We start from the raw sequence: 14,764 nt of genomic DNA on the forward strand, positions 1-14,764 counted from the left end.
CCACTTGCAGCTGCTAGAATGGCCTTGGATCAGCCATAGGTCTTGTAGGAGTTGTCCTTGAAAGGGCAGCTGCTGTGAGAGCCCTCTCAGCCCCACAGGGTGTCTGTTGTGGGGGCGTGGGAAGGTAAAGGAGATTGTGAGCCCCTCTGAGACTCTGATTCAGAGAGAAGGGCAGGGTATAAATCCAATATCTTTTTCTAGTGACTTTTCTCATGATGTGACCAAAGTATAATAGCCTCAGTCTGGGCATTTGAGCTTCTGGGCATGCCACAACAACCCAGGTTCCCAGGATACTGGCGCATGTGCTTATGCCCCTTCTGGAAGCAGCTCTTTTTGGAAAACCAGGCCTGGCACTATTTGCCCATTTCCCTTTGTGCCCTCATGTGCCGCCTTCTCTTTCAGAATTTGTCCTGCATTGTGCCTGCTCTGAAACGCCGCTCATGGTAGGCTCCACCGAACCCTGCAGTGACGCTTTCCGGGATGGCAGCTAGCTGATGGACAGCTGAGGATGACCTTGACTGACAGACTGCGTGAGAAGATATCACAGGCGTTCTACAACCACGGGCTCCTCTGCGCTTCCTGCCCCATCCCCATCATCCTCTTCACCACCCTCTGTGTCTTGGCCTGCTGGTAAGGCACCCGTTGACCTAGGGCTTTAGGCTGACACTTGGCCAAGTTGTTGGGCTTTAAAAGGGTTATGTTTAAAAACGTTGCTTGCATCCTACCGGTCTGCACTTGCCGGCTTAAGTACTGGGGCAGGTTAAGGGGTCTGTGTAGTGGAGGCAGAGCTCCTGCTTTGGATGGCGAAGGTCCCAGGGTCAGTCCCCTGGCATCTTGCAGGGTCAGCCATAGCTCTGGCAGAGGTTGTCCTTGAAAGGGCAGCTGCTGTGAGAGCCCTCTCCAGCCCCACCCACCTCACAGGGTGTCTGTTGTGGGGGAGGAAGGGAAAGGAGATTGTGAGCCGCTCTGAGACTCTTTGGAGTGGAGGGCGGGATATAAATCCAATATCTTCTTCTTCTTCTTCTTCTTCTTCTTCTTCTTCTTCTTCTTCTTCTTCTTCTTCTTCTTCTTCTTCTTCTTCTTCTTCTTCTTCTTCTTCTTCTTCTTCTTCGAGACAGACCCTTTTCTTTCTGAGGCCTTGGAGAGGCACCGTAAGGAGGCAGTACTCAGATAGATGGATCAGAGGTCTGACTGCATCAGAAGAAAAGAAGGGTCTATAAACGTTCCAGATCAGTTAATATAAGGCAGTTTCACACAGACACTGGATGCAGGCTGACCTGTGTCACAGAATGGCTGGGCTGCATGTTGTGTTTCGTCAGGGGTACCGTTGGTGAGAATGGACTGTGGGCCCCTTCTTGATTTCACAAGTCTGCAGATATTTCCTGCTCTCAGGTCCGTTTGCTTCCTGCGTGCAACAAGATTCTCCTCTAGAGGTTTGCTCAGAAGCTTGTAACTTCTTTCAGGTTGCCCTTCAAAGCGTTCTCAGCCTTTGCAGCAGCAGCTTGAGTCGTGACATTCACACGCTCTTAGAGGTGTCAGTTCTTCTTAATGGCCGGTCCAATTACTTGTTTAATTCAGAGGCCCTCAAAGGGCAGGATCTTACTCGACCGACACGTGAGAACAAAGGACAAATTGCCACAAGGGCAAGTCGGCAACAAGACCTAACCTTCAGCATCCCTGCCTAATGTTACATTCTTGGCTGGGGGAGAACTCTACAAAAGATTAAAGAATCTTAGTTAAGCAACATCCTGCCGTTCTGTAGGTGGATAAATTATGCACGATCAAAACCAAAACAAGTAGGTCATTCTGCAAGCTGGCCGTCATTGGATTCGGGGTCACCGTCTGAGCTTTTGTCCGGTGTCGCAGGGGCACAGGAGTGACGGATATGTCTCAAAAGGGCTCCTGCTTAATTACTCTGCAGACACTGGGCTGGGTGAAGAAAGCAAACTGTCTCAAATACAGACGAGCCTTTTGCACCAATCTCCCTGTGCAGTTTCAAAGGCGCAGTTTGTGGTCCTCCGTCTTTGTGTGTGTGGGGGGGGAAATGACTCTGATGGTTCCACTGACTGCATGCAGCAAAACCGGCTCACTGTCTAGTGGTTTGCATGAAGGGTGACTCCGTATCATGTTGGGGAGGGACGGTGGCTCCATGGTAGAGCACCTGCTTGGTAAGCAGAAGGTCCCAGGTTCAATTCCCGGCATCTCCAGGTAAAAAGGGTCCAGGCAAGTAGGCGTGAAAAACCTCCGCTTGAGACCCTGGAGAGCCTCATAAGTGTTAGGGAGGGAGGGTGGCTCAGTGGTAGAGCTTCTGCTTGGTAAGCAGGAGGTCCCAGGTTCAATACCCAGCATCTCCAACTAGAAAGGGTCCAGGCAGGAAAAACCTCAGCTTGAGACCCTGGAGAGCCGCTGCCAGTCTGAGAAGACAAGACTGACTTTGATGGACCAAGAGGGGTCTGATTCAGTAGAAGGCAGCTTCATATGTTCATGTTGTTGCCCCAAATTTGGGCAAAGAGCACAGATCCAAATGGGTCAATCCTGGGAGCACCAGCAGCTGCTGTGTTAGAAAGGAGGATAGAAGAGGGGAACGAAGGCTGGAGGCCCCAGCGAGAGAGAGAAAACCTTTGAGTAGGGCAGAGTAGTGTGGTTTGCCCTTTAGTGACTCAACGGCACCTGAAATAATAATAATAATTTTTTATTTATATCCCGCCCTCCCCGCCGAGGCAGGCTTAGGGCGGCTTAAACCATGAACCACCCATAAGCTTTTGTGGCTGGTGGGGTAATGATAAAGGAAGGAAATCCTCTGGCTAGCTGAGATCATAAGGACTTCCTGCTCTTTGTTTTGTTCCCCGGTATAGTCCTCAGGTGAATTGCACTGGTACCAAAATATACAGCTCTGAGGAGACTCTTGTTTTTCAACACAGGGGGCATGGTTAGTTTCACTTGAGGGTAGGACCAGTGTCCCTCTAAGCTGAGTTAGCGTGAGCCGGCCCACAGATTTTTAGCCTCCAGCTCACACATTTTTGTCTTGGCTCTGGAAGGATGACCCCAGAGCACAATCATTTATGCAGGAGCTCACCACTTTAATGCCAGTTGCTCACAAAGGAGAATTTTTGCTTACAAGACTCTGCAGCTGAGAGGGAACATTAGGTAGGACTTGTGAATTTTCCACCCATGCCCTTGTGTCTGGTATCTCAGAGATCTCTGGTTTTTGTTTCGTTCTGCTTTGTTTTTTAAAAATTGTCTGTCTGACTACTGTCTCTCTCTCGGCTTGACTTCGGGAATGAAGATTTAGCTACATTTTAATTATTATGCTACATTTTAATTATTATGGTGAGTCTGGCACTAAAAAAAAAAACATTCCAGACACATTTTGATTCAAGCAGTTCTTCATATTTCTTTTCTCTTGCTCTTCATTTGACCATGTGATCCTGATCAACCGCTATTTGTACGTTTATAGTAGCTTTTGACAGGCACTTTCAGACACTTCTCATGATGTTGGGACCACTCGGCTAGAATGTCTGATGTGAGAGCCGGCATGGCGTAGTGGGGAAAAGTGGCGGCCTCGAATTTGGCTTGATCAACCGGGTTCGATTCCCCGTCTCTCACCCGTGAAATCTGCTGGGTGACCCTGGGCCCATCACATTCCCTCAGCCCCACCTACCTCACAGGGTGCTTGTTGTGGGGAGAGGAGGGGGAGGTGGTTGTGACCCGCCTTGAGGCTCCTATCGGCGGCAAAAAGCGGGAAACCAAGCGCCGACCCTTCTTAGAGAGCCAGTTTGGTGTAGTGGTTAAGCGCGTGAACTCTTATCTGGGAGAACCGGGTTTGATTCCCCACTCCTCCACTTGCAGCTGCTGGAATGGCCTTGGATCTGCCATGGCTCTGGCAGAGGTTGTCTTTGAAAGGGCAGCTTCTGGGAGAGCTCTCTCAGCCCTGCCCACTTCACAGGGTGTCTGTTGTGGGGGAAGAAGATAAAGGCTATTGTAAGCTGCTCCGAGTCTCTGATTCAGAGAGAAGGGTGGGGTATAAATCTGCAATTCTTCTTCTTAAATAATGGTGTCTTGCTGATTAGGAGCTTGCTTCCTGCCATCTGTTGCTGTGCAGTCTTGGTTGACGGGGAAGTGGTCTCTAATGCAGCGGACAGGCACTGCCAGCTTCATTTATTTCCAAGTTAATTTTCTCCTGCTCTAATGCATCAGGGTGTTTCCCTCTCCTTTGTCCTGGAGCATCTTTAAAAGGCTGGACCCGGCAGTGTGTTGGCAGGAAGCCTGCTGCCATGCAACATTGGCATAAACTGGGAAAGGTATTAATCAGTAATGAACAGAATTATGACTTTGCTGTAGGGAAGCAAAACCTCATGCACTCTGTTCCCATGGAAGGCTCGGGCAAGAGCAGAGAAGGGAACAGAGAACTGCAACCAGAGAGAGCGTTTTCTTTAATGAGGAAGTTTTTCTTTAATCAGTTTGCCTTTTGAAATCGCTTTGTAGAGACTGCTGTTGTTTAAGGTCCAGGGAAATGGTTGGAGTAGAATAATCTGGTGGCTATCCATAACCCTGTGTTATTTCACGCAAGGTTAGCCTTGCATGAATTTCTTTCTCGTTTCCTGTGCTGTCCTTGGGGCTAGAAAAACCCTGGGAACTTGTCCAAGGTGAAACAAGGGCAAGTCAAAAAGTGGTATGTTGGAAATCTAGGGAAGTTAAACATCAGGGAACAGTTCAACACACGGGCAGGCTGCCTTGGAGAAGCTACGCGGTCTCTTTCCTTAAATAAAAGTGGTTAAATCAGAGATGCGGCTTACATGTGTTTATACCGCCTTTTAAATGTTACAGATTAAAGTGTTGTGGGGTTCTGTTGTATTTTTCTGTAAATGGTTTACTTGGCAGCTGTCAGATAAACTGTAGAAATTCCTGTTTTTATGGCCTGGAGGCTTCTTGTACAGCTTTGTAACTTGTGCTTGCCTAAGAATGTAATGCTTGCTGTGTGCTCCCTCCAGCTATCCGTTGCTGAAACTCCCGTTACCCGGCACTGGACCTGTGGAATACACCACCTCTGTGAAGGATTATTCGCAGCCTGCAGCCTTCCCAGCCCACCCGCAAGGAGAGCCTAGTGAAAGGCCTGACTGGGTATGTCTGACACAGCAGAGTGCAGTGAGTGAAACTCAGGCAATATTTGGATCTTGCTTTGCTGTTTTCATTTGACAAGGCAGAGTAAAGCTTACCCCCCTCCCCCGCCCCCTCCAGTGTCTGCACTGCCTTTTGCCAAGGCGCAGGCTGGCCCATCTGTCCCTTCCGCTTACTCCTGTTTTTGTTCTACATGTGGGCTTTTCTGGCTCCACCCACAAATCTGTTTCTCTCTCCTCCCTCCAATCCCTCTTTCAAATCTGCCTCTGAAAAGCCTCTCCTATTCCAGTGCAGTTGTCTTCTTTTTTCTGTGCTGCTGGTTGCCCGGATCTCACTGGGGTGCACGTGAAATGGGTGCGAGGAGAGATGCCCCAAAGGAATCCTGGGCAAGAAGGGAAAGAGCTGCAGCACAGAGAGCTTCAGGCAGAGTTGTTCTGGTGTGCAGCCCCCTGCTTGCCAAAGAGGGCTGCTCCATCCAACTCTGGCCTCGTTCTCCCATGACCATGTGTGTCCCCTCCTTCCCTTCTTCCTCCACAGTACACTGGTGCCCCTGTAGCCTACATCCAGCAGGTCCTGGTGAAAGCAACAGTCTCTCCGTGGCCCAAACACTTCCTGGCTGTTGACGTATTTCGGTCACCGCTCTCCCGTGTCTTTCAGCTTGTGGAGGAAATCAGAAACCACGCCTTGCGTGACGGGTAGGTGATCCTGGGTCAGAGGGGATGACAGACTTCTGCAGTGGTTTGCTTTTGTTTGGCCTTTGGTCTGTTACTCCAGTAACACTGCAGAAAGCTCTGTGTGGCTACAGTGCGGCTGCTGAGGCACTGGAGGGTTCTTGTTCCGCACACACTGGGAACTTCACCACCTAGACAGGTTGTTTCATGTCAGGGGCAAACGTTCAGCATCCAGAGTTCAACATGTGTCCTAATTTTTAAGATGATGTCATGACATGCACATTAAGCTGCCTTGTACTGAAGCAGACCGCTGGTCCATCAAAGTCAGTGTTGTCTACTCAGACTGGCAGCAGCTCTCCAGGGTCTCCAGCAGAGGTTTTTCACATCACCTCCTGCCTGGTCCTTTTAACTGGAGATGCACCTCAAAAAAGGATATTATAGCATTGGAAAAAGTGCAGAAAAGGGCAACTGGAATGATTAAAGGTTTGGAACACTTTCCCTATGAAGAAAGGTTAAAACGCTTGGGGCTTTTTAGCTTGGAGAAACGTCGACTGCGGGGTGACACGATAGAGGTTTACAAGATTATGCATGGGATGGAGAAAGTAGAGAAAGAATCCTTTTCTCCCTTTCTCACCATACAAGAACTCATGGGCATTCGATGAAATTGTTGAGCAGTCAAGTTAGAATGGATAAAAGGAAGTCCTTCTTCACCCAAAGGATGATTAACACATGGGATTCACTGCCACAGGAGGTGGTGGCGGCTACAAGCATAGCCAGCTTCAAGAGGGGGTTAGATAAAAATATGGAGCAGAGGTCCATCAGCGACTATTAGCCACAGTGTGTGCATGTGTGTGTATTTTGGCCACTGTGTGACACAGAGTGTTGGAGTGGATGGGCCATTGGCCTGATCCAACATGGCTTCTCTTATGCTGCCGGAGATTGAGCCTGGGGCCTTCTGCATGCTAGCCAGGTGTTCTTCCACTGATCCACGGCCCCTCCCTTAATAACACCTCACTTTTATAGAGAACTTCAGGGAGTGAGACTTTAATACTGATGGGCTTTTTGTCTCTGATCACCCTTAAGGACATAAGAGAAGCCGTGTTGGATCAGGCCAATGGCCCATCCAGTCCAACACTCTTTGTCACACAGGGGCCAAAAAACCCAGGTGCCATCAGGAGGTCCACCAGTGGGGTCAGGACACTAGAAGCCGTCCCACTGTGGCCCCCTCCCAAGCACCAAGAATATAGAGCACCACTGCCTCAGACAGAGAGTTCCGTCTATACCCTGTGGCTAATAGCCACTGATGGACCTTTGCTCCATATGTTGATCCAATCTCTTTCTGAAGCTGCCTATGCTTGCAGCCGCCACTACCTTCCCTCACGCCACCCCATTGCGAGATTGTGGTAAGCTGCACTGGGAAGGGATTGATGGCCCCTGTTACCTGGGACTTGATCCTGAGCTTGTGCTTTGGAAACAGGACACTGCATGTTAGTCCCCTACCTTGGAGATGCTGACTTTCTTTCCCCCATCCTCTGAATGGCAGTTTTCCTTGTCTTGCAGTGCAGAGTTAATTGACAGGGGAAAGGGAACCTTGAGAGGTGGTGGGGGCTAGACGCTGTGTGTGGGTGTGGGTGTGTGAGAGAGAGCGATGATGGTGCAATGAAAGTTAACGATGACACGATTACAGCAAAGAGGAAAGAAGTTATATTTGCTGTGACTTTCCAACTCTGCAGTAGAGAAGAGCGAGGGCAGAAGGCAAAGCCAGTAGGAGTGGGAGGAGGGAACCTCATCAGAGCACATGCCAAAGGTTGTCACAACAGATGGAGAGCATGTGAATTTCACATGCTCTCCATCTCATGGACCTTCTGCATGCCAGCCAGATGTTCACATTTCACATGGACAAGAAAAACCAGAGGGGCAGCCTGCCACACAAGAGAAGTGACAAGTGCTTGTGAAAAGGGAGTTTCAAGCATGGATGAATTTTTAGAGAAGCTGTTAAATGCTGAATGTTGCAGAGTTAGGTATATTGACAGCCTGGCTGAGCAGGAAATTACAGCAATTAGTCGAAGAAAAGTGGGACAAATTATATAAATGGTTACAAGAAAGTAAGAATAAGAAATTGTTGTATAAATGATTGGGATATGGGTCTGAAACGAAAGAGAAACTGGAATTGTTAAAAAACCGTTATAGAACTACCTTCGATCTCCGTTTTATGCTTCTAGATTTATGTATGGAATTACAGGTTTTTCTTTTTGTAAATTGTATATAAATGGAATAAACTATAAATATGAGAACCTTTGGGGGGTGAGGAAGGAGTTTCATGTTGGTGGCCATCTATCAGACGGACTGTAAAACGGGGTTCCCTGTGATGCTTTCTAGCTCGGCTGTTGTGAGCTCCATGATAAGTTCCAGCTCTTGGCTGCTTCTTTTTTTTAAGCCCCAGTGTCAAAAGTTTGGAAGAAATCTGCCTTCAGGTCACAGATCTCCTGCCCAACTTAAAGAAGCTCAGAGGCCTGCTTCCAGAACATGGCTGTCTGCTCCTGTCCCCGGGGAATTTCTGGCAGAATGACCGGGAACGCTTTAATAAAGATCCCGACATCATTAAAACCATCCACCAGTATGAACCAAAGACACTGCAGACGTCGGCTACCCCCAAAGGTAGGAAGCCTTTGGTATGGAGCACAGGTCCATCTATGGAGCACAGGTCCATCAGTGGCTATTAGCCACAGTGTATGTGTGTATATAAAATTTTTTGCCACTGTGTGACACAGAGTGTTGGACTTGATGGGCCGTTGGCCTGATCCAACATGGCTTCTCTTATGTTCTTAAGCCTTCGGTGACAGAAGGTAGCTGGCGAGATTCTGACGGCTTCCTGGCACAACTTGATGGAAGTCAGACTTGCCTTGACTAACCCTAAACCTCTGCACGTTGCAGTTTTGTTTCTAGTATACCTGGAACTGTAGTTTGTAGCCGTGTCTGTGGCTGGCACTGGAGTATAGGAATCTTCCATGGGAGTCGTCTAGGAAGAAGCCGTGTGTTTTCTCCCATCCATCATTATGTTTATTCTTTCCTCCAAAGTGTCAGTGTGCCCTTATACTGACTTCAACAACTTTATTTACTAATCTCTTTGGCAGAAAGTAAGCGGGGCTTCTTTGTAAAATCTCAAGGCATTTCCCACCCATTTGGCAAACCCAAATAAGACTGGGGGTGGGGTTGAGGGTCTTTGTGCGTAAGCAGCGGGACAGAATCACTGTTCAGAAGAGAAATTAGTGGGCAGGTTTAGAAGGAGGCGTTTATGTGCTTGCCGTTGGCGATGCTTTAAAGTAATGTTTCTCCGATCTGCAAAAATACTCCCTCAACAGGAACAGGAATGTGTGTCAGTTTGTTAGGAAAGCTAAAGAACTATATTTCCTGCACCTCTCAACCTCCAATGCGTTTCTCCCATTTCCTCAGATCTGCTGTTCGGAGTTCCAGGGAAGTACAGCGGGGTGAACCTGTACAATAGGAAGCGGGTGGTATCCTACACTGTCACCTTGGCTCTGCAGCGCTATGATTCCAGGTGGGAGTCAGATTCTCATCTTGTGTGTAGAAGAGCATGATAAGGTCATGGAAGACACCATTACAGTGCTGGGCTTTTCAGTCCTTGTTTCACTAACTCAGGGTTTCTTCAACCTCTAGTACTGTGTTTCTTGGCTCTTGGGACTGAATCTAGTGTGTTTTACTAACAAATCCATAGCTGTCCCCTCTGTACTGTGGAAGTCACTGCCAGAGGATGTAGTGATGGCTGCAGGAATAAACAGCTTTAAAAGGAAATTAGATAAATTCATGGAGGCCAAGTCTATCAACGGCTACTAGTCATGGTGGCTGAGGGGAACATCCACATTCAGAGGCTCTAAGCCTCTGGATCCCATATCTAGGAGGCAACATCAGGGAAGGACCTTGGCCTCTCTGCCCTGTTGTTGGCCACCCAGAGAACAGATTTGGCCACTGTGTGAGGCAGGAGGCTGGACTAGATGGACCCTCACTGGTCTGACCCAGCAGGGCTCTTCTGAGGTTCTTATCAGGGGAAGGCCTTGGCCTCTGCCCTGTTGCTGGCCCTCCAGAGGAACTGGCTGGCCACTGTGTGAGACGGAGGCTGGACTAGATGGACCCTCCCTGGTCTGACCCAGCAGGGCTCTTCTGAGGTTCTTATCAGGGGAAGGCCTCGGCCTCTCTGCCCTGTTGTTGGCCCTCCAGAGGAACTCATTTGCCTCTGTGTGAGACATGAGGCTGGACTAGATGGACCCTCACTGGTCTGACCCAGCAGGGCTCTTCTGATGTTCTTCTCAGGGGAAGGCCTCAGCCTCTCTGCCCTGTTGTTGGCCCTCCTGAGGAACTGGCTGGCCACTGTGTGAGACAGAAGGCTGGACAGGATGGACCCTCACTGGCCTGATTGGTAGGGCTCTTCTGATGTTCTCCTCAGGGGAAGGCCTCAGCCTCTCTGCCCTGTTGTTGGCCCTCCTGAGGAACTGGTCGGCCACTGTGTGAGGCAGGAGCTGGACTAGATGGACCCTCCCTGGTCTGAACCAGCAGGGCTCTTCTGATGCTCTTCTCAGGGGAAGGCCTCGGCCTCTCTGCCCTGTTGTTGGCCCTCCAGAGGAACTGGGTGGGCACTGTGTGAGACAGGAGGCTGGACTGGATGGACCCTCACTGGTCTGACCCAGCAGGGCTCTTCTGAGGTTCTTCTCAGGGGAAGGCCTCAGCCTCTCTGCCCTATTGTTGGCCCTCCAGAGGAACTGGTTGGCCACTGTGTGAGACTGGAGGCTGGGCTAGATGGACCCTCCCTGGTCTGACCCAGCAGGGCTCTTCTGAGGTTCTTCTCAGGGAAAGGCCTCGGCCTCTCTGCCCTGTTGTTGTCCCTCCAGAGGAACTGGTTGACCACTGTGTGAGACAGGATGCTGGACTAGATGGACATTCACTGGTCTGATCCAGCAGAGCTTTTCTAGTGTTCTTCTCAGGAGAAGGCCCTGACCTCTCTGCTGTGTTGTTGGCCCTCCTAGCTATGGGATGTTCTTCTCAGGGGAAGGCCTCGGCCTCTCTGCCCTGTTGTTGGCCCTCCAGAGGAACTGGCTGGCCCCTGTGTGAGACAGGAGGCTGGACTAGATGGACCCTCCCTGGTCTGACCCAGCAGGGCTCCTCTGATGCTCTTCTCAGGGGAAGGCCTCAGCCTCTCTGCCCTGTTGCTGACCCTCCAGAGGAACTGGCTGGCCACTGTGTGGGACAGGGGGAGGCTGGACTAGATGGACCCTCCCTGGTCTGACCCAGCAGGGCTCTTCTGATGTTCTTATGGATGAAGTAAGCCATGTTCAGGTTTGCAGCAGTGCTTGTTTAATTCTTCCTGGGAGTGAGAGTGGCCTGAGGTCACCCGGTGAGCTTCATGGCACTGGTTCCGATCCCTGTTTGGCCACGGAAGCTCCCTGGATGACCTCTCTCCCCTCCCAAGGCCAGCTCACAGGCTTATGCAAACAGAACGGGGGAAAGGAGAATGAGGTGTGTTGGCCTGAGTTTCCTGGAAGAAGCCCAGGATGCAAATATAATAAATAATACCCAGCCCAGGAACAAAAGCCTGTGGGATCAGCCTGCTTCGTAGGTTTCCAGCTCTGTGCTGCAGCCCCAGACAGCCTTCCCTACAAAGGCCAGCTGGGGCAGAGAGCCCGTCTCTGACCTGGCACCCCTCGTGCTTTCCTGGCAGGTTCCTCTCCAGCCTGCGCTCCCGCCTTAAGCTGCTGCACCCCAGCCCCAACTGCACCCTGCGGGAGGAGCAGATGGTCCACGTTCACTTCAAGGAGGAGATCGGCATCGCGGAGCTGATCCCCCTCGTCACCACCTACATCATCCTCTTTGCCTACATCTACTTTTCTACGCGTGAGTTGCGGGAGGGGGGAGCTGGCAGACTCCGTCCCTGTGTGAGGAAGCAGCAGAGAGATCAGTGCCTGGAGCCTGGGAAGGAAGTGGGAAGAGAAACAGCAGCTTGGGTGTCTCCTCAGCACCCATCGCTGCAAAGGGTATTATTTCAGTGGCTTACGGGGCATTTGGGGGAATCGCTTTGGGGTCTTGAGAAGAAGAACCTGGGCTGTGATTTTGGAGAGAGGACATTTGCATTTTTCATTGCATCCTGCCTTTGAGAATGATGCTTGTTCATTAAACGTTTTTGTGCCATCTTTCTAATTAGCAGGGCTTTTTTTTTTTTTTTTTTTAAGCAGGAACGCAGTTCCGGCTGGCTTGGCTTCTTTCCTACTGGGCTTTTTCTATAGAAAAGCCCTTTTTGAAACGATAATGTCAGGGGGTGTGGCCGAATATGCGAATAAGTTCATGCCAGGCTTTCTCTACCAACCCCCCCCCCCCCGCTAATAAGGTTTGAGAAGGTGGTAAACATAAAAAAATTGAAACAATTTTTAAAAAGCAGTTAAAATGATAAAAATAATTCAATTAAATACATGAACAAGATTAAAGGACAATAACTGTTATTGGGGGTAAGTCAGATGAGGGAGGGACGGTGGCTCAGTGGTAGAGCGTCTGCTTGGGAAGCAGAAGGTCCCAGGTTCAATCCCTGGCATCTCCAAAAAAGGGTCCAGGCAAAGAGGTGTGAAAAATCTCAGCTTGAGACCCTGGAGAGCCGCTGCCAGTCTGAGAAGACAATACTGACTTTGATGGACCGAGGGTCTGATTCAGTAGAAGGCAGCTTCATATGTTCATATATGAAACAAAAAAGTGTTCACCTGCCAGTGAAAGACACCAATAGTGGGAGGCAGGTTTATCTCCCTGAAGAGAGTTCCAAAGTTTTGGTGCCACCACAGAGAGGGTCCTTTCTTAGGTTGCCCCACCTCCCCCCGAATCTAGCCTCAACTGAAAGGAACATCCGAAACTGGGCCTCTAAGCTTTGAGTGACAGAGTGAGTGGGCAGGTTCATATGGGAGAAGTTAGGTTAACCCTTAGGCAGGGCTTTTTTTGTAGCAGGAACTCCTTTGCCTATTAGGCCACACCCCACTGATGTAGCCAATCCTCCAAGAGCTGACAGGGCTCTTCTTACGGGGCCACCTGTAAGCTCCAGGAGGATTGTCTGCATCAGGGATGTGTGGCCTAATAGGCAAAGGAGTTCCTGCTACAAAAAAAGCCTTGCCCTTAGGTATGCTGGTGCCAGGCCAGACAGTGCTTTAAAAGATATGTTTGACATAGACCAACTGCTTTGCTTCAGAGTTGGGACGTGTCTACCAAAATAGGCACATGAACATAGACAGGCCCAGTCAGCTGTCCTGGCCTTCCCACCCTAGCTTTGGGGAGGTGTTCTGTCTCCATCCAAGGAATGACATCGTAGACCCTTTGCTTTCTCTCTCACAGGCAAGATTGACCTGGTGAAATCGAAATGGGGTTTGGCTCTGGCTGCGGTGGTGACCGTCCTCAGCTCTCTGCTCATGTCCGTTGGCCTGTGCACACTCTTCGGCCTGACGCCGACACTCAACGGAGGGTATGTGCCAAAACCCAGACTAAAGGGTGTGTGTGGGAGTGAGATGGAGAAGTCACCGAAGAACAGCTGCTGGTTCTGTGCCCCAGATGTAGGAGCTGCTTTCCCTGCCTGCTGAATTCAGGCCTCCTGTCTATTCAGGGGAGGGATGGTGGCTCAGTGGTAGAGCATCTGCTTGGGAAGCAGAAGGTCCCAGGTTCAATCCCTGGCATCTCCAAAAAAGGGTCCAGGCAAAGAGGTGTGAAAAACCTCAGCTTGAAACCCTGGAGAGCCGCTGCCAGTCTGAGTAGACAATACTGACTTTGATGGACCAAGGGTCTGATTCAGTAGAAAGCAGCTTCATATGTTCATATGTTCACAAGGAATTAAGGGAACTTTAGGGGAGGGATGGTGGCTCAGTGGTAGAGCATCTGCTGGGGAAGCAGAAGGTCCCAGGTTCAATCCCTGGCATCTCCAAAAAAGGGTCCAGGCAAAGAGGTGTGAAAAACCTCCTCTTGAGACCCTGGAGAGCTGCTGCCAGTCTGAGAAGACAATACTTTGATGGACTGAGGGTCTGATTCAGTATAAGGCAGCTTCATATGTCCATATACGTCCATTCTCCTGTGCCTGCCCAATTAAACTCCCGCCTTTGAACGTTCTGATTCAAACTTTGCAAATTAAAAAGAGATACACACAACATTTTACATGTGCAAATGCAACCATGAAATCATGCAGGTAATTTGTCTAAAGAGTTTGGAGCCAGTGCAGCTGCATAACATGCTCATTGACCCACAGGGTGTGTAGAATGCATTGCCAAAATTTATGTAAGTTGCAGAGGTGAGAGGGCAAGTGATTTGTGCAGATTTCTCCTCCCACTGAGCCTTTGACAGTGGGAGGGATACAGTGGATTTTCCAGAACACCATGGTGAGCAGTCTTTGGGTGTCTGGGGAGGGGAGGGGAGGGAATCAACAAAACACCCCCCATCCCCTTTTAAAACTCCTAAATGCCCTTAAACCTCAGTACTATCCATTGGCTTTGTTTATAGTCCACTCCTGTTTGAGGCTTAAAGTAGATTAAAGAATTAAAACAATGCAGCCAGAGCCATATAAAACATAAAATAAATACAATAACACAAGTCTACAAAATTTGTAAACAGCACACTGAAACAATATGGTTTATACAGTAAGACAGAACAATATGTAAGACAAACAGTGAAACGAAAGATTAGAAAATTATAGAAACAGTACAACAATATGGTGTGTGCAATGGAGCAATAAAAATGACTGAAATTTTACAGGCATTAAAATCCTGCTGACCAGCTAAGGAAAAAAAAACCTTGCACATATTGTTGTATCCCAGGGAATATTTGTATCTCAGCCTAAATTCCAGTGTACCTTAGGGTAGAAAATATCCCATAAAAAGGGGGAAACCCCTGTTCTGGTGGCAGAAGACGGTATTTTCAGTTCCCAAACACCCATAGCTTGAAAACACACT

The 14,764-nt window shown here is 49.4% G+C and overlaps 1 protein-coding gene across 1 annotated transcript in view; it reads left to right on the plus strand.

Moving 5' to 3' along the window:
• The first annotated feature begins 393 nt into the window (after window positions 1-393).
• Window positions 394-14,764, plus strand: part of SCAP (SREBF chaperone) — a 54,389-nt gene continuing 40,018 nt past the window's right edge. The window contains exons 1-7 of the mRNA XM_060247899.1: window positions 394-630; window positions 4,992-5,121; window positions 5,656-5,813; window positions 8,227-8,447; window positions 9,243-9,348; window positions 11,521-11,693; window positions 13,167-13,293. Coding sequence (XP_060103882.1) covers window positions 509-630; window positions 4,992-5,121; window positions 5,656-5,813; window positions 8,227-8,447; window positions 9,243-9,348; window positions 11,521-11,693; window positions 13,167-13,293 — 1,037 coding nt within the window. The 5' untranslated portion in view covers window positions 394-508. The remainder of the gene's footprint in view (window positions 631-4,991; window positions 5,122-5,655; window positions 5,814-8,226; window positions 8,448-9,242; window positions 9,349-11,520; window positions 11,694-13,166; window positions 13,294-14,764) is intronic.

Source organism: Heteronotia binoei, chromosome 10 (genome assembly GCF_032191835.1).
Source record: "Heteronotia binoei isolate CCM8104 ecotype False Entrance Well chromosome 10, APGP_CSIRO_Hbin_v1, whole genome shotgun sequence".
Lineage (NCBI taxonomy): Eukaryota > Metazoa > Chordata > Lepidosauria > Squamata > Gekkonidae > Heteronotia > Heteronotia binoei.